At 52.6% G+C, this 19,729-nt stretch overlaps 1 protein-coding gene across 1 annotated transcript in view; it reads right to left on the bottom strand.

The window, feature by feature from the left end:
• PAPPA2 (pappalysin 2) overlaps positions 1 to 19,527 on the bottom strand; it is a 168,079-nt gene extending 148,552 nt beyond the window's left edge. Inside the window, exons 1-2 of the mRNA XM_074962019.1 lie at positions 18,879 to 19,527; positions 7,291 to 8,353 (exon numbers count right to left, since the gene is read on the bottom strand). Of these exons, the coding sequence (XP_074818120.1) occupies positions 7,291 to 8,353; positions 18,879 to 19,527 (1,712 nt within the window). The remainder of the gene's footprint in view (positions 1 to 7,290; positions 8,354 to 18,878) is intronic.
• Between the last annotated feature and the right edge of the window lie 202 nt (positions 19,528 to 19,729).

Below are 19,729 nucleotides of genomic sequence, written 5' to 3'. Positions count from 1 at the left end.
AGCCACCTGCACATGTGTGCCGACAGAACTGTTCTCTCTCAGAAACCGCTGATTGAATCCAATCAAAGCCTTTCCCCGGAAGGGACCGATTTCGTCAATATTTTCAATGGGAAATTGTCAAAATGTTTCATTTCAACCGCTTCATTTCAACTTTTGTGTTATATTCTAATACCAAAGTCACAATTTTTCAACTCATATAAAACATAATAATTAAAATAAGATTGAAGCAAAACATTCCCGAATATTTCATTTCACTAAAAATTCCAAATCCCTCTTTAAGTTCCCATAACACCCCCTCTCCTCATAGATTTTCACTTAATTACAGTATTTTAGGGCCAAAATCCTGAGGACCTGAACGAGTGGGAGTTTTGCCTAAGAAAAATTTCTTGGGCTAAATTCTCTGCTCAGGTACATTAAGAACGGCCATACGGGATCAGACCAATGGTCCATCTAGCCCAGTATCCTGTATTCTGACAGTGGCCAATGCCAGGTGCTTCAGAGGGAATGAACAGAACAGGGCAATTATCGAATGAGCCATCCCCTCATGTCCATTATCAGCTGTAAATTGGAGGTTTAGGGACACCCAGAGCGTAGGGTTGTGTCCCTGACCATCTTGGCTAATAGCCATTGATGGACCTATCCTCCATGAACTCATTTAATTCCTTTTTGAATCCAGTTATACTTTTGGCCCTCACAACATCCCTGGCAACAAGTTCCACAGGTTGACTGTGTGTTTGTTGTAAACCTATTGCTGATTAATTTCATGGATGACCCTGGTTCTTGTGTTATGTGAAGGGGTAAATAACACTTCCCAATTTGCTTTCTCCATATTACTCATGAATTTATAGACCTCTGTCATATATCCCTCCTGCGTCATATGTTATCTAAGATGAACAGCCCCAGACTTTTTAATCTCTCCTCCATATGGAAGCTGTTCCATACCCCTAATCATTTTTATTACCCTTTGTGATTGGGGAGCAGGGAATCCTGCCTAATGGTTAGCACCTACAGCAGCAGTCACCCCAATGGGTGCAGTCTGTGGGGAGGGAAGGGGGAAAATCCACCCAGTAGCTACAGTTTGCGGGGCAGCAAAACCACCTACCTAGTGGATGTGGTGCAGGGAGGGAGAGGGGAACCCGGGCCCTCCCACTCCACCAAGTTCCAACCCAGGGCCCTGGGAGGCTGGTTCGGCTGCTCACCCATCTCTGTCTGGTGTCAGCCTCAAGTCAGCTTCCCTGGGTCACTTCCTACCTCAGTCTGCACCCCATCTGGTCACCGTCCTTCCCTGGGGAACGTCGCCTTCTGTGCTTCCAGCCCCAGTCTCAGTCGCTGGGTGCTGTCACTCCTCTGCTCCCAGGATCGGAGCAGGTTCAGCTCCGGTCCTCTCCTGGAGTTCCTAGGGAACGTCATCCTCCCCGGCTTGCCAGCCCCCAACTGAGCTGCCTGGCTGGCTTTAAAACCCACCTCCAATCCAAGCATGCTCAGCAAGGGCAGAGGGGCGGAGTCTCCTTAGTCCAGAGCTGCTCCTTATTCTCCTCCTGTCTAGTGAGGCGTTTATGCACCCTGTCACATCCTTCTCTGTACTTTTCTAATTCCAGTATATCTTTTTTGAGATGGGGCCACCAGAACTTCATGCAGTATTCAAGGTGTGGGCATACCATGGATTTATATAGTGGTATTATGATATTTTCTGTCTTATTAACTATCCCTTTCCTAATGACTCCCAACATTCTGTTAGCTTTTTCGACTGCCGCTGCAGGTAATTGAGCAGATATTTTCAGAGAACTATCCACAGTGACTCCAGGATCTCTTTCTTGAGTGGTAAAACTAACTTAGACGCCATCATTTTGTATGTATAGTTTGGATTATTTTTTCTAATGTGCATGATTTTGCACTTATCAACACTGAATTTCATCTGCCATTTTGTTGTCCACATTGAAGTCAATGGACAAGCACCAGTGGAACTGCACCAATTTATACCAGCAAAAAATGCGGCCTCTCTTATTTCAGATAGACCCTTTCTCCTTAAAGACTCAAAGCACTTCATTAATGATGCATAAATAACAAGAATCAATTCACCACCACCCCTTACACACAGTAAAATGCAGCCACCTCTGGGGATAGAACGCTGTTGGACAGCACACGGCAATGCTACACAGCAGCCAAGAACAGGAAGTGAACCATGTGAAACTGTAAAAGGAATTTCGGTTGGCAGCATTATTGTCCACATTGGCATTTAACTGGGAAATGAGATTTATCTTCCCTGCTCTTGGGAAAAATGCCTGGGGATTTTCGGTGACCCCAAGTGGCCACAGCCTCACACAAATGGATTAGTGCTTGGAAAGCACTTGGAAAAATGTAAAGACCTAGAGACGCGGCACAGTGAATATTATTGGCACCTGGGTGATTGCAGTGGAAGGAGGAATGTCTCATGACAGGGAGCTCTAACACAATTCCAGCTGTATTACTCAGACAGTAGCCAGGGTGGGAGAGTGACCATTTGACAGACGGCTCTTCCATCTTCCCCTAGTATTTCCTCAGCCCGTCCAAATAAGTGCAAAAAATGCTCAAGGAGCGTAGGAAGGAAAACCAAAGGCCAGCAGTGTCTGGTCTCTCTTCCCCTCACTCATCTCACACCCATCAGCCCTTCACTGCCTGTCCTCCCCCATTTCTACTTCCCTCTCTCCTTCCTGTACACCTCAGGCCACCTCCTTCTCCCACTCAGCAGGGCCCATTTAAAACTCACGTGAGTTCCAGTCACCTTCATTCCTCCTTCTCCCGAGGGTGTCAAATCAAAACTCACCAAACGCAAACCTTCCTCAATTCCAGACAAACACATAGTCCTGTGTCGATCCCAGCTCTGTACAGTTTTCTGTTTCCTCGGCTTCCCTAGCCTTGCTGACCCTCTGAGCATGCACACCCCCACCCCTCCCCTGCAGCTCCTTGCTGCCCTTTATCTTCAGTTACCCAAAACCTCCGCAGTGAGGCTTAGCACGTAATCAGCGCTGGCTCAGCCTCAGGCTCTCCAGCCCCTGGTGGGGAGATGAGTCGCAGATCCTTAGAAGTCCATGTTGCACCTTTTCCCACCAGGTTCTGCTACTTCACCTACTTGCCTTGGCCACGGGCGACTTCTACTCACTGTGTTCCACTCGCTTAGATAGATTCCTCCCTCCAGAGCCACTGAGACCTGTTACATCCCTCCCGCAGGAGCATCACAGTGAACGCCCGATGCAACAGAAAGCCAGCCAGGCCGAGGCAGAGAGAGAGGAGGATGTTCACTCCAATGTGAAGAATAAAGCACTGAAGAAAGCATGCCATGTCCTCACAATCGCAATCCAACAGGCACTTTTGGCATAGGCCTGGTGGCTGGAATGAAACCGGGCAGCCCATGCCCCTTCTGGGCCCCGGACTACCCTGGGCTCAGCTCCCAGCTGACAGAGACCTTGGGAAGGAAGCAGGCTGCTTTTGCTCTGGTTTTGTTTGTTGACTCAAGGAGATCTGTGTGAGTGCCTGTCTCCTCCCTTCACCCACCCAGCGGCATAGGCTGCATGGATTCTTAACGCCACATCTATCTCCAACAGCGGCACCATCTGCCTGTCTCTTGGGAGGGAGTGGGTAGTGCCCTTCCTCTAGCAGGGAATCCTAGTGCTCTCTGTGCACAGGGGTTGGTCTGGAATGAGCAGGCTTGTCTCCGACCCCAGTGATCCCATCTGTGCCAGTGTCGGTATGGATACAATTAAGAGGTTCAAAAGCGACTTGATGAGTTGGGTGCCCAAACTAGGACACCCAAAGGGGGCCTGATTTGCAGAGAGCAGATAATTCATATCCCCTTTCAGGTGTCTCCAGCCAGGCCTCAAGAAGCATAGCCACCCCCCAAACCACTGGGCACTTTTGCAAACATAGGTCGTATCAATACAAGGATGGAGGGCCGGGTTCTCCACCGTCTCACCTCTTGCAAAGTCAATGACCCCGTGCAGAGGTGGTGTGCTGTGTGGATGGTGGTAGCATTTTAAGTCCATTTTGCACAACTGTGATTGACAACAGCAATGGCAGGACAGTGAGAACCAGGCCCACAATGTTCTGAAATGGGGCAGGCTCTCTCTCTCCCCTCCCACACTCCTGGAGTGGAGGTTGAATTATGGGTCCCACTCCACACCCCTGTTTGAAGATGCTACTGACTCCCTCCAAGCTTCCCCGTTCACGCTGAGATCTGCTAGGTCCAGAATGTGCCCACAGGTCAGGTTTAAGCAAACCCTCTGGGTTCTGCCGTACAAAGACAGAGCAGAAACGCCACTTTTCCTTCTTCTTCTTCTTCTTTTTAATTTTAACTCCTCTCACACCAGCCTGGTTGGGAGCTGAACTCAGGGCAAAAACATGCCTTTGAGAACTCTGCCAGCTTTTGGCTCTGATCTGACCCTTGGGCTATCCTGCCGTGGAGATCTTCACTAGGGGATGGATTCCGATATGCTGACTTACACTGGGTAGTTCCTTACTGTGGGAACAGTCATCACGAAAGACAGCAGGGCTCCTCACCAGAGGACGGAACTACTCAGCATGGGTCCAGGGGTCAGGAGGAGCTATGGAGACCCATCCCCACCCCGGTTTTCATCAGCAGAATGGGGTTTGCTCCGTCTTGTACGCAGATCCTGTGATGCACGTGCAGCATGAGAAGGGTAGGGATTGCTGCCCTGCCCGCTTGGCCAAAGGGGGACCATGCCCCTTAGCACTGTGCATGGTTCTCCCTCGTTCCTGCTCAGCTGCCTCCCCCTGACCCAACAGCTCCCTTTAGTGGTGCAGGGTGTGCCCAGAGGGCAAGGCTGGGTGAGCTGGCTCCTGGGATAATGCTCATTTTTTCTTCACCCCAGCTTCTCCTGGCCCTGGGGAAGGTGATGCAGCCTAGGGCTGTGCGGTGTCTTAGGGCCAGGAGGCCCCCCCCTTTCTGGGAATGCAGACCATGCTCGGCACACTGCTGGCTCAGGGCAAACAATTAATAATGAAACCTGCAGTAATGATTAATGGCAACTGCTCCCTCTCTGGCACAGCACCGAATGCCCCGTGGAGACAGCTGGAAAGAGACACCTTGTACAGTGTGATTGATGGTGGTGAACTTAACAGCCGGGCTGCCAGGAAGAGGTGGGGGAGGGCTGCCATGAGCACAGAGCTGCAATGGGGCCCTGGGACATCTGCATGGACAGCCCTGGCCTCATGGGTACCCAGGATCTGTGTGGATCCCTGGGGATGTGCATGGCTTGGGGGTGGGTCCCACAGCCTTTTCCACAAGAGGGAGCAAACCCCATTCCGCTGATGAAAATGCAGGGGATGGTCTGCATGACTCCTTCCGGAGGCAAGGTGGGTGTGACGCTGGCAAAACCAGGTGCCAGTGCATGCCGAAGTCTCCAGGTCTCCACTAAATACTGACAAATGCATAGCTGGGATCAGTCTGGGTCACCTGTGTGTTGGTGGTGTTAAAATGGGTATTGGAATTATAAGAATGTGTTTAATGTTTAGACTTGATTGGATGCTGGGGCGTTGCCACCTGCATTAATCACCCTTATAACCTCTGTATCCCATAACCGTAAGGTTAAATTGGAGCGGTTGTATTGTGTAAACCACCGGACAGGAGCAAGACATTAAGTAGCATGAGCTGCTGGTCTCCAATAGAAAGTGCTCCATCCTGTCCAACAGGAAAGGTCCATCGACACCAGATGGACTATTGGGGGAGGTTAAAAAGGACAAAAGACATTGGTTGTTCTGCCCTTTGCCCCACAAAGACAAGTCATGCAAATGGATTCCTCCCTTCAGCTGAGATTGCACCTCAGTGCGTGTGGCAGGAGGGGGATAAAACCCGCAAACAGAAGGAATTGAGGATCCCTATGCTGCTTGGACTCTGAGGGGCAAGTTTACTAGGTATAAGCAAGAGATCCCCAGTACTTAGCCCTAAAGGTCATACAGAGATTGATTATTATAGAAGTGTCTCTTATTTTCTGAATTATTTCTGAATTAGGGGTTTGTGCCCTGGTCCCTAACCATCTGCCCTGAGGTTGATACCCACTCTCTTGAGTCATTGCAGGCAGGGTTACAATGGCGCTAGAGGTGCACTAGGGCTGAGCCAAGAAATCTGACACCTTGTACAGTTTGCAGGTGGGAAACCTGCCCTTAGATGCCCCTTGAGATTCACAGGAGGTGGGCTCTCTCTTCCCTACAGCATGGGACAGGGCATTCCAGGGGGATCTCTCCAGATGTTTCCAGATTATGGAATTTATTCGTGTGATTCCCAGCTTTTCTGCAGAGCTCTGAAATCCTGACGAGTTGCAGCTCCTTCTTTTTATGCATCCCATCCCCCTCCCCCCACATCTTTTATTTTTGTTTGTATCTTGCACTGAGATAGTTCCGCTTATTGAATGTGTGGGTTTTTTAACAACATTGAAAGGGTACTGATGGAGAAGTGTTTGCAGTACACACCCCAGCTCTCTGTAATCCCACAATTACTCGCATAGACACAAACGGACAGATTCACTGGTGCGCTCTGGCTTCTTGGTACCACCCTGACATGGCAAAGCAGCAACGAACTTGGCTCAACTGCAGCGACACCAAATAGCTGGAGGGCACTGGTGAATCTGATTCAGAGATTTTTAAACCAGATGAGTTCTATAGCCTGATGCTAACTTTGTTTCGTCTCTGCTCATCTGGTCTCAGATCCTAGTTATGTAAAAATGAAAAGAATTTCCTAGTTCCTATTGGATGTCTGTCCACCGAAAGAACAGCCACTGTGAATTTGGAAAATGGCAGGAGCCCCTCAGAACAGGCCCAGGACTGGAATAGCAGGGGCTACAGATAAGGGCTAAAGTATGCTGAGAGAGAGATGTAAAGCCGGCGCTAGACATAAGCAGACTAAGTGATTGCTTAGGGCCTTGAGTAGCGCAAGGGGGCCCCCTATTTGCTTTTGATTATAAGAACTTGCCTGTTTTAGTATTGTGGGGGGCGCGGATATTCCTGCTAAGGCCCCCCATGCGCAAGCATTGGCTCTGGAGAAGTGTGTGGAAGAAGAGTTGTGTCAGGACTGCAATGGTGGAGCTACAGGTCACGGCTCAGGTGCACCAGAAGATGTGGACATGAGAATGGAACAGCAGGGGGTATTGGCAGTCTGGACAGAGATGCACTAGCAGAGCCGTGTGTACGGGGAGCCTAGCACTGGACTAGCAGAGGTATTGCCTTGCGTGCACACAGGTGCCCTGGTAGAGCTGTGTGGGAGCCTACACTGCCCCTGAGCCTCCCCATGCCCTTGCCTACCGTTGGGGTGAGTCTGGGTCAAAGCAGGTCCTCCGGACGTCAGCTACCTCGGGGTCGCAGCAGTCCCCATCGTCAAAGTCGTCCAGCATGTTGTTGCACTCCATGTGGCAGACACCGTCCCGTCTCTTCCAGGAGTAGCAGCGCCCCTGCAGGCGGCAGTCGCCCCCATCGTAGCCAGTCAGCGGGTGCTCGCACTCAGGGTCGCAGTGGTCGTTGCCAATCTTGCTGGGCTCGCAGTTGACCAGGATGGTGCGGTGGCGCAGGGAGGAGTTGTGCACCTCGTGCAGGCTCAGCTGCCAGCTGATGTTGTAGCGGGCGAAGGCCTCGCTCAGGGCCTGGTGCTGGCGTGCCACCTGCTCCCGGCTGACAGTGGGGTGGAGCCCCTGGTCATCGTGGACGTTGACCACCCGATACCGCACCACCTTCTCGCTGCGCAGCGGCCAGTGCCCGTTGTAGCGGGAGATCAGCTCCACGTTGTCGCAGGCTGTTTGCCCGCAGGCCGGGGGCGCCAGGGGAGACAGCAGCTCAGGCTCTGGCGCATGGAGGAACTCGAGCAGCGGGTAACCCCCGTCCTTGAAGGCCACCCACTGCTCCTCCAGGTGGGTGAAGCCGGCCCCAAGCACCATGGCAGCCTCCCCACTCTCGCTCTTCTGTAAGAAGCCACGCTGCAGCCTGGCCTGGGGCAGAGCCACGCTCCAGAGCGCCAGTGACGCCAGGTGCCCGCGGAAGTTGTGCCCGTCCTCGGAGCTGTCCCCTCCCAGAATCAAGCTGCGGCAGGAGGCCATGAAGGGACTATGCAGGGCGCCGGCCTGCCAGTTGCTGTTGCTGACCCGCACCCCGTCCAGGTAGAGCGTCATCCACTGCCCGTCGTACGTGGCGGCCACATGAGTCCAGGTGTTGAGCTGATAGCGGCGGTAGCCAGACACCACGGTGGCTCTCCTCATCCGGTCTGTCCTGAGCGAGAAGAAGAAGCGGGCATCCTTCTTCCCTGGGTGCTGCAGCGTGCGAATGCCCAGCGCCCAGCCCTTGTCGCTGGCCATGTGGGAGCAATTGTCAAACACACCTGCAGGGGGCAGAAGGAGAGAGCAGAGAAGGGACTCATAAAACGTAAAGCGAGGAACAGGAGAGACTGTGATGGGAAAGCAGCCCGGCCAAGTGACAGGAGAGCTGGGACTCCTGCTGCTGTGCCCCACAGGTTCAGAGGGAGGGGGAGGAGGGTCTGGTGGAACCTGGCAGAACCTCTTAAACCTTCACTCTGCCGCTGAGCTAAAGGATGCTCTGGGGCCTGCTATGGGAACCAGAGGGCTCCATGTCCTGGTGCCCTGTCCCGAGGCTGCAGCCATTCCACAGCGTCCTCCTGGAGATTTCTCCCCCTCCTGCCCAACTGCCCGCACAGCCCACATCTCGCAGAGGGCGGGTGAGCTCATGGCTAATGCAGGCCCTTTCTCAAGGCCTACACATGCTCTCCCCAACCACCCATGCATGACACATGCCCTTGGAGAGTGCTTCCAAGGGCCATGCGCTACGCTTCCTTGATACGAGGCCCTGGATGAGTACGAGCACCCACACCTGGCCCCGTCACAGAGCTGCTGCCACTAGAGTCAGAACTGTTGTTGACAGAGCACTGTGGGCCCTGCTCACCACAGCTGGGCCTGGCGGGTGCTTCCCGGGAGACACTGCCTAGCTGGTCCACTGAAGCAAGGGCCTAAGCACGCTTTGCATTTCCTTGAAATTCACAGCTGCCACTGGCAAGACACGCTGCAGGAACCCACGCCACCATGTCGGCTAGAGAACCTTCCACCAGTGGAATCCTCTGGCGCTTCCCAGGCATGGGCGTCATAGGCCAAGGGAGGCTAAGCCTCCCCAGATAGCCAGGCGTGGCCCCACCCATGCTCCGCTCTGAGGCCCTGCCCACGCTGCTCCTCTTCCTGCCCTTGCTCAACCTCTCCCCCAAAGCTGGAGAGGACTGGGGCTGGAGCTAGGGTGGATGGGCTGGCAGGCTGGGACTTGGGGTGGCTGGGGCTGGGCTCCTCCGGCCACGGTGGGGAGCACAGGGCTCCGGCAGGGAAGGGGGGCAGAAGGGTGGGGCCTCTGGCAGAAGGGGCAAACCCGGGGTCTAGCCTCCTCAAACATGCGGTTCACAGGCCGCCCATGTTCCCAAGCCCTTAGCCGACCCAGAAAGCATTGCTGTCTCTCGGGGGAGGGAGGAGGTATCTGAAGCAGCGGCGCAGTCAGGAGAGCAACACCAGAAGCAATAACTCAAAACACATGTCATCTGTTTTTCTGTTGGGGGAAGGGGCAGGGAAGGGGAATCTTGGCCAGATTGAAAACACAAGCATAAATTAACCTGATCTGAGTCAAGAGAACAGGCCGCCGGGTGCTCTGCCGGGTGCCACTACTGTCTGCAGAAGCAATTAGCAGGTGGAGGGACAGCTAGGGGAGGGGAGAGACTGATGGGAGAACAGGGCAGAGAGTAAGCGAAGGGAGGAAGAGAGGGAAGGGGGAGAAGGCAGGGAAGGAGAAAGCGTGAGAGGCGAGAGCGCGAGTCTGAAGCAAGCGAGGTGTTTTTGAGCAGCTCTCCATACAGTGTTCCTCTGGGATGGGATTAGATGCTAAGCTTTTTATCTGCAGGCCAAAGCTTTTAAGAATTAGAACACGGCAACCCCAAGCAAAATAGACTCCTCCAGGAATTGTTTCCCTAACAGCTTCGAGACAGATTTACAGCTTTGCTTCACGCTCTAGTTTTCTTCTCAGTCATGCACTCAGCATGGGTGGGCGAGGGTCAGAGAGGGAAAGGAAGGACTCATTCCCCCTCCCCAGACCTGGTACAGCACAGACAGGTGTGATGCAAGCCACCTGTATGCCGCAGCAATGCACCTCAGCCCAGCTAGAGAACAGCTAGCCGGGAAGGGCAGGTGAGTCTCCAAGTCTCCCATATTTTTCTCAGGTATAATTAATTTTCAGTGGGTTTGCACTAGCAATGGGTTTGGCCTCAGGTCTCTTTGCACCCACCCTTACATGCATTTGGGGGAGAGGGGCAATTTTCAAAAGTGCCTAAGTGACCGAGGCAGCTAAATACCATTGGCTGGCATTGAAACAGCCTCCTAAGGATGTATGTCACTTCTGGAAATGGGCCTTAAACCAACCTAACCCTAAGTCACTCAGGGCCAGATCTTTAAAGGTATGTACATGCCTAATGACATTTTTAAAAGCCAATAGGCTCCTAACTGTCACTGAAATCAATAAATGCCTGGAAAAATCCAGCTAGGAGCCTAAATACCTTCAAATAGCTGGCTCTGCAGCATTTTGAAAACGTTACCCTTGGTGTTTCAAAACCAGCTTAAGTTAAACTGGTGCAACTTTCTCCTGCAGACAGGGCCGTCAATCAGTGTTTAAAGAGATTTAGCCAAAGTGGTGCAAAGCCCTGTGTGGACACATTCAGTTCTGTATAAAGCAAGCCAAAGTCAGTTTGGCTTAAACCAATTCCTAGTCTGTCTAATTTAGGGTTTTATACTGCTGTCCATCACTAGAGTATGACAGTGTTAACTGACTTGAGCTAAACTGTAATTAGCCTGGTTTATGCTGACATCAGTGTGTCCACACAGCCCTTTTGCACCAATTTAACTAAATCTTTTTTTTTTAAATCACATCTTCAAATTAAGCCAGCACCACTTTCTCATGTAGACAAGTTTGACCGAGATTTTCCAAAGTGACTGGGGTCTTGGAGGGCATCAACGTTTGGGTGGCCAGTTTGAAATACCTTTCAAGAGAGTGGATGCTCTGCCCCAGACCCCTTTTCAAGGGTCTCTAACTGGGCGCACGAAATCTGAGGCACCCAGAATCACGGCTCCCTTTTTAAAATCTTGGCCCTCACCTAAGCCCAACAGCTCACAGCAGCAAAATGGAATTCAAACCATCTAGAAAACCCAGAAAACAGAAAAGCAACTGAGCCCTCCAACCCCTGTCTGGGGATTCTGCCTTGAAGGGAGAGTTCATGATAACTCTTCAACACCACTCCTCTCTCTGCCTCTCAGAACCCCTTGCCCTCCCGTTCACCACCGAGACACATCATTGCCAGATGTGGTGGCTCCCACGTAGAGATGTCAGACACTGCTAAGTGTACCTGCAGTGCGTTATACACATGCCTCTCACACGCATACCCTTTCCTCTTGCTCACAAGTCCAGGATGTCCTGTGCTCCAATACTGCTCCTGAGTCTGCCCTCTGTCTACACCTGGGGCACTTTCAGAGCCCCCTCTTCTCAGTCTCCTGCCTCAATGCATCTCTCTCTGCTCCTGTACTACAGAATGGCTCCCTTTTTGCTAAGGTCTTGTCTACACACAGACGTTGCCCTGGATTACTTTAAATCAGTTTAGAAACAGATCAAGTTTATACTGGGGCTGGAGCTAGGGTGGATGGGCTGGCAGGCTGGGACTTGGGGTGGCTGGGGCTGGGCTCCTCCGGCCACGGTGGGGAGCACAGGGCTCCGGCAGGGAAGGGGGGCAGAAGGGTGGGGCCTCTCACATGCATACCCTTTCCTCTTGTTCACAACTCCAGGATGTCCTGTGCTCCAATACTGCTCCTGAGTCTGCCCTCTGTCTACACCTGGGGCACTTTCAGAGCCCCCTCTTCTCAGTCTCCTGCCTCAATGCATCTCTCTCTGCTCCTGTATTACCTAATGGCTCCCTTTTTGCTAAGGTCTTGTCTACACACAGACATTGCCCTGGATTACTTTAAATCAGTTTAGAAACAGATCAAGTTTATACTAGGTCTGGAGCTAGGGTGGATGGGCTGGCAGGCTGGGACTTGGGGTGGCTGGGGCTGGGCTCCTCCAGCCACGGTGGGGAGCACAGGGCTCCGGCAGGGAAGGGGGGCAGAAGGGTGGGACCTCTGGCAGAAGGGGCAAAGCTGGGGTCTAGCCTCCTCAAATATGCGGTTCACAGGCCGCCCATGTTCCCAAGCCCTTAGCCGACCCAGAAAGCATTGCTATACTAGGAAACTATACTAGGTCTATACTAGGAAACTAGGTCAGTATTACTCCCTGAGCAACTCAGTTAAACCAACCTAACCCCAGGTGTAGACAGCGCTAGGTTGACAGGAGAATTCTCCCGTCAACCTAGCTGTGGCCTCTCAGGGGGGTGGATTACCTACACCAACTGGAGGTAGCATCTTCACTGAAGCGCTACAGTGACACAGCTGCAGTGGTGCCGCTGTAGTGGTTTGTGTGTAGACAAGCCCTTAGTTAAACCGGCATAAACCTGTGCTAACACGCTTATATTGCCTTAAATCTGGCTTGAATCAATTTCCCTTTCGCCTGTCAATTACCTGTAACTTGCAAGTGCAGGCCAAATCAATACAAGCCAGGTTTAAACTGATTTAAGAGGGTCCACATGCAAGGGTGCATTGGCTCAACTAAACTGGTTTGTAGACCTGGCCTGAGACTTACTTACAACCAAAATGGTACAAGCTTCTCTATACACAGACCAATGTGTCTCAAGTTCACAGCACCCTCTGCCATTCCAGTCCTGTCTTTCTGCCTATTGCATGTCCAACCTGGCCATCACCATGGTATCTAGACATTATGTACACAAATGAAGGAGCAACAGTGATCTGGAAAGCTCATACTTTCTATCCCTCCACAGCCGTCATGGTTTTCCTCTTGCTTATGTTCCCTGGGGAAGTCGTAGCTGGGCGTTCTGTGGTCTTCTCTATTTCAGAGAGGCCTGTGCAAAAAGACGTGGAGGAGGAGGAGTAGCCACTCATCCTGACCCTTTGGAATATGTCCAAGGAAAACAAGCAGAACCAGGTTAAGATGACTCCACTAATTCCTGCCAGATCTCATAAACAATCCAGCCTTGTGGTCAGCTATGCCAAAGGCTGCTAATATCTCTCATATAGGATATCAGCATGGATGTTCCTTGCATGTACAGGTCACCCGCTGCCATGCTAAGACCAGGCACGGCACCACTGCACTTCAATCCCAACCTATAATACCTCTTGATAATCCAGGCCAGCAGCTCTGCCCTTGCACCTGACCTTCAAAGATTTCAGCAAAGGCAGGGCCAAGTTAAAGAGGAATTCTGACCCAAGTTTTGGAGGCGATGACATGGAGAATTACAGCTTAGAAAATAATCCACAGCAGCTGCCTGTTGTGATGTAACTAAGACAAGAAGAGAGGGGAGAAAAGGGGAACAGAGAACAGAAGCTGCTATTCACATAACTGATAACCCAGGCTAATGCTAGACATGTGTCCCAGAGGAGACAGGAACTAGGACAAGGCATGTGTATTGGGCCATTCCACAATGGAAGGGATGAGGTGAAGTAGTAACGCCCTGGGAAGGCAGGAAAATAGAGCCCAGCCAAGAGAGCAGAGTGCTGGGGATGCTGCAAAAGAGGGAGAGAATAATCAATAGCCTCAAGAGCAGCAATGGGGAGAGAGCAGGATCCATGCTCAGATGCAAGGAACAAGGTATCTTCAACTCTTAGAGAAAGGTACTCTGGATTGGAGAAAAGCCTGAATGCCTCGACGGGCAGAGAATAGCACTTGCTAATGAAAGGTGGATGTAGATGGGATGTTAGTTAGGGAGCACAGAGGGCTGGGTAAGGCAGGGAGAGCTGGCAGGCACGCTGGGTTTCAGGTGGATCAGGGAAGATGAGCAACCAGAATTCAAATGCAATGGCGGAATCTTTTCCAGCTGCAAAAGTTAGAATGTAGCAAACATCTGAGCAGAGGAAGGGTGGTTGGGAGAAGTGTTCATGGGGACAGTGAAGAGTCAATACGCAGGATGTTGAGTGACACCTCATGAAAGAAACCAGATCAGAACAGCAAGTGATAGTGGGTGGACCTTCCACACATCTTTGCTGGCAGTGAGCACTGATTTGGACAAGCCCCTCTCAGGGGTCCAGAAAGTGCTCCCTCCCCACCCCAGCCATGAGTGAGTGGTGTCAGCATGGAACAAAGATGTAGGGGAGTAGAGCCACTTTAGCAGGGAGCCGCAAGGTGGAAGAGAGTGGGCAGAGGGGGGATTAGAAGGTGGAAAGAGGGAGAGAAGTTTGAAGGGGGCCACAGAAGAGTCTTGAAGTGTGTCATGGAAGCAGAATGAGGGTGAGGTGGGAGAGGTAGGTGAAAGAGAATGTGGATAGAAGCCAAAGCCAACCTGAGGGGTGAAAGAAAAGAAAAGAAAAGAAAAGGAAAAGGAAAAGGAAATCAAGTAATAATACAAATAATAGCCATTTATCTCTGGATCTCCGCATGCTTTATAAGAGAGCTGAGCCTTATTAGTCCCCTTTTACAGATGGGGAAACTGAGGCACATAAAGGGCAAATGATGTTCCTTAAGACACACAGTGGTGCCCTGTCCACCGCACTGTGATGCCTTCTGCAGGAGAAGGGGAGGAGTTGAGAAAACGCTCAGGTCGTGGGAAACCAATCCCCTGGGCCATGAAGAGGCACAGCCTGCTACTCCCTAACACAGACTGGTAGCAAAGCGAGAGAGGTAGCAATGGAGTAATGACTCAGCCCAGGTGGGAGAATCACAGGGAAGCCAAAGCCCAGGACACGCTGACAAAGGAACAATCCCTGGTGCAGCAGAATCAGCTGAGAGGGGAGAGTTCTGAGGGTGTGGAGATGCCAGAAAGACAAGCTACAGGGAGGCTCAGGCCTAGGATGACTAAGCCCGGGTGACCGCACTTAGCAGGTAACAAAGACAATGTGAGGGATCCAGTTCTGTTATCTTCCTCCACTACCGCCTATAACATCTTCGGGTAGGGAGAACCCCTGACAACACCACAGGCACCCTGGGACACTATGACAGTCCCGTCCTCAGGCTCCTGCACTGATGGGGGTGGGGAGGAAACACTGAAGAGACCAAGAACTGGTGTAAGCTCAACATGCATGTTGAGCAGTGCCACCTGTGCCCAGGAAACTGCTCCTCCCACATGCAGACAGACCTCCCAGCTGTGGACAGAGGGAGCCAATCAGGCAGTGGCTCGGAGCTGGGGTGGAAAGGGAGAGTAGCGTTCGGCTGACTCAAGCCCTAGAACCCTGGAACTAGTGACTAACGTCGGTGCCAGTCGTCATGGACAGTTCTCCCTCTCTATCTCCCAGCCCCTTGAAAATCTGGCTAGCCGGGCAGGCCAAACCCAACACCTGCAGGCCAGAGAGCCAGAGCCAAACAGCTGCCCGGCTGGTGTATCTGCGAACAGAGTGGGGAGGGCATGGAACCCCTCAGAGGGCCAGCGGGCAGCACAATTAACACCATGTTTCTGTTTCCTTTTGTGCTGCTCGTCTCTTTTCTCCTCCTCGCCTCTCACCCAGCACCTGCGGCTGCTACCGCAGCAAAGACGCAGCCGCCGCTTCGGCGACCCAGGGAGATCCTGCTGCTATGGCAAGCGCTTGCCAGCCTAGTGGAAAAAAAGACATTCCAGCTACTTTCCCTTGAGTTAAGTGGAGTTTCCGTTGGAGGAGGGAAGCCTTCTGAGCTAAGATGGGGTTACAGAAGAGCGTTAGGGCAGATGGGGGGGACCACCCATAAACGCTCACAGTGGGCTGCAGGGAGGGGATGAACACACACAAGATCAAACAGGAAGAGAAGAAGCAGAAAAGTCTTCTACACACCCATAACTGAACGCCCACAACTTGTAAACTCTTTTGCCGCCATTCCCACCTTTGGCCTATACCAAGCGAGACACAAATCTTGACCGGCCTATCTAATATCAAACCCCACCCACAGCACCCCCCTGACCTCAGAGGGTGGCTCCTTCTCTAAGCAGGTCTGTGAGCCTCTCCTCACCAACCTGCCATACAGAGCCAGCTCTCATGTTTTCATTCCAAGTTCTGATCTCCTGATCCACCTGAGCCAAGCCCAGCACCATCTCACAGCTGTTTCATGGCCTTTAAGAACAGATTTGGTGGCCTAGTTCACAGTGGACAAGTGTCTATAGCACAAATGCAGCCTCAGCAGAGAGGCCCAGAATACATCGCGCCATGGAGACTGAACTCCCTTACCCTGCTAGAAGGGCTCACTCAAGAGCAGGACAGAGACAGGGTGCTGGGGCGAGGTGAGGGAAGCCTGGCCTAGCTGCTGTCACTTGTGCTGTACCTGCTCTGTTGCAAAATAAAGGCCTTGTCGTCTCCACGGCGGGTGGATCAGCATCTTTCCCAAGCACTAAATTCACTAATGGCCGGTGGAAAAAAGACTCCTTAAAAGTTTATCAGCCATGCTCCCACTGCAAAGCTCTTCTCCTCTCTTTCCTCCCAAAACACCTCTCTCTAGCCAGTGAGCAGGGCCCGGAGAGAAGATATATTTCTAAACAGGTGCAGGCTGGGGAGCTCACCCTGTCCTTACGATTCCTGTGGTCCTAACCAGACTGGTCTGGCTACCTTTGTGCATGGCAATAGTGCCACCCTGTGGCCAGCAGGCATGTATTCCCTGCAGCCAGATCTCCCAGGGGGTTCCTTGGACAAAAACCAGGAGGAACTTCACTGCTATGTTCTGCTGAAGGGAACTAAACACTGGAGCCCTGCCAAGTAAGGCTGGGAATGTGGGAGAACAGCAGTGGCTAACTCAACTGGGAAGAATGGGAACCCCTACCCCTGCGCAAGCCTACAGAATAGCAGCGGGATGCAGTGGGGATTTTAAAACGAACCCTATGAGCTCAAGATATGCCCCCAAAGAATCTTTTCACTTGTCCTTGCTTCGCCTAGCCCAGAACCAGCTGACGAAAGGAAACATAGAAACTAGTTAATAGTTTGAATCTGGTCTAGACTTCGGTCTGAATTTCCCCAAAGCCGAGTGGTATTTGGCGCTATGGGGAGGTTGTTTCAGACACATCTCTAATGATAGCATATGGATATTTCACTCGGGGGATCTCTCTGCAATGGCCAGTGACTGGGTTCAATTAATCCAAGGTGTCACCGTCAAGCTGTTACCTGCCACAGCTCAGACAAAACACAGCAGCACAGAAAGGTGGAAATTAGGTGAGGTTCATTTCCTGCACGTACATATTATTCTTCAGATGTTCCTAAATGGCAGTAATTTTTTCAGTAATGACGATAGTTATAAGACCAGATGAGTATGGGAGAGAGGTCAACTTGGTCTGAACTTAATAGGGACAAGTGGACCAGTTTGGCTACAAGAGGAATTGATCCCAACCTTCACGCAAAACTGCTTAGAGGCTCAAAAACAAACAAACAAACAAACAACACCACCCACAACCACCCAGTTTGATTAATTTTCCCAAACATTATCCTTCCATTTCCCCTGTGCCCCTCCTCTTTTCAGCCCCCATTCAGGTCTGGAATTTCCAGAACGCCAGGAGGAAGGTTTGCCTCACAGTGTTTCTAGACTGACTGGAAGTGAGAAGTCACCAAATCTCCTGAGGGACTTGAGATTTCTCAACCAATGTTGCAGACCCAAGAGGTTTGCATAGTTCCTGCAAGGTTTAGAGATGCATCCAACCTTTTAGGCACTTATTGGAACTGAATCTGAACTCCAAACCTTTTGGGTTGACCATCATTTGAGATTAGGGACAGACTTCAGATACCTGAGGGGATGTCAGGTCCACATGTTCCCAATGACTCCTTGATGGGAAAGATTAATAACGTTGTTTCCCATTTCAAGGTATCACACCATCCAGCTAGTAGCTGCCAGGTGTTTATCCCATAAGGACATAGCTCCACTGATCAGTCCCAGATGCTGTTTTCTATTCAGTACTGGTGCCAGCAGCAGGTTAAGCAATTCTCAGATATGTATTTCCCCAGGGGTCTCCTCCAGGGAAACTCCCAGACCACACAGAGTTGCTGTCTGGAGCTAAATCTCGGAGTCTGAAAAAGGTTGGGGCCACCTCCCCATAGCCCCGCACCCTGTGTTGCCATTTACACTGGTGCAAAATGGGTGTAAAGCGCTGCCGAATCAGAATGGTAGGTGAGCTAAACCCGCTTTGCACAAATTGCAGGGCAATGGGGAATCAGGTCCAGAGGTGCCAGTTTGAACTAAGTCTAAACTCTGCGCCTTTAGCATCAGGCGGTAGGAGCTTTGAGGGATTCTGCTGGAAAGTTCTCTGGCTCTGGATCAGACAGTCAGGATTGTGTTTTATGACCGGCATGGCTTGGCTCACACAGTTGGATGCCTCTTCACCTGCTACATCTTAATCCGCCCAGCACCTGCATGCTCTGGATGCACAAGCCCAGTTTGCGGCTGGGGGAGAGGTTACCAAGGGGCAGCCCAGGGGTACCCGGTTTGAAGAGATGGATTCATTAACCATGCCACTCTGGGCCCAACTCTACAGTTGGACCTAAATGGAGTCTATTCATCTGGCCCACTCTTCTCCCTACGGTGCTGGGGTTTCAGATCCAAGGGAGCCTAGTTCTAGCCCATCCCTGGCTTTACATATCTCTGCCTGGGGCTGGCACTTTGCCTCCCATGCAGCACTGCTCCAGGAGAGACCTTTCCCCACTGGTATATGGGAGCGTACGCTGAGCAGGCAGCTCTCCCTCGCGCACTCTGTGGGGTTTGACCGCCATCGGCCGCAGGCTGGCACACACCCCACTCCCCCAGCAGGGCGCTGCGCTGGCACCGGGTCACCTCACCTGCTATGATGGCCGGGTTGCTTTGTCCTCCCTCCGGCTTCACCCAGACCTCGATGGTGAACTCGCCCCTGGGGACCTCGGGCAGGACCTCGGGCCGCACCAGCAGCTGCTCCCGGCTCCCGGAGAAGTAGAGGGCAGAGAGGCCGCCTGGAGGGGGAGAGCTTGGCCCTCCCCAGCCCGAGCCGCTGCGCCGCCGGGAGAGCTGGCGGGGCCTAGCCCTGGGGCGTGCGCGCTGGTGCAAGTCATCGGGCTCTTCCCACGTGTCCTCCACGCTGCTGGGCTCCGCGCTCCTGCGGTACCGGAGCCGCTCCAGCCCCGGGCCTTCCCCGGGACTCCACGCCGCGGCGTCTTGGCCCGTGGACCCCGTGCTGCTGAGAGACTCTGGGGCGCCTACGCTGCGCGCCCCCTCTCCGCCGAGCTGTGCGCCCGGGCTTTGCGCGCCTCTGCCCGGGTAGAGCGCACGGGGGTGGTGCTGCGGGATGGCCCTGGCTCGCAGGAGCTTGGTCCCTAGCCAGCATGGTTCCCCCTCCAGGGAGCCCTGGTTCTGGTCCCTCTTCAGCGCCAGCGACCGGGGGTGTCTCCAGGCTGGGTCAGAGACAACAGCGCTGAGCACCCAGGTCGCTAGGAGCAGGGATGTTGCCAGCAGCATGCTCCTGCGCACCCAGGACCTTGAGCCAACTGGGCAGGTGGACGGGGCAAGCAGAGAAATACCCGGGCTTTTAATTAATACACGTGGCGCCGCCTGATCTCCTGCGCAGGGCGCTTCACCCTGCGGGGTCAGGGAATCGTCTCTCCCCGTTGGGATCCAAGCCCAGGTGGCTCTCTGCCCTTGCCCACTGATCTTTTGGAGT

Source organism: Natator depressus, chromosome 8 (assembly GCF_965152275.1).
Source record: "Natator depressus isolate rNatDep1 chromosome 8, rNatDep2.hap1, whole genome shotgun sequence".
Lineage (NCBI taxonomy): Eukaryota > Metazoa > Chordata > Testudines > Cheloniidae > Natator > Natator depressus.
The sequence above is the reverse complement of the archived record's forward strand: the minus strand, read 5'-3'. Positions and strand labels throughout refer to the sequence as shown.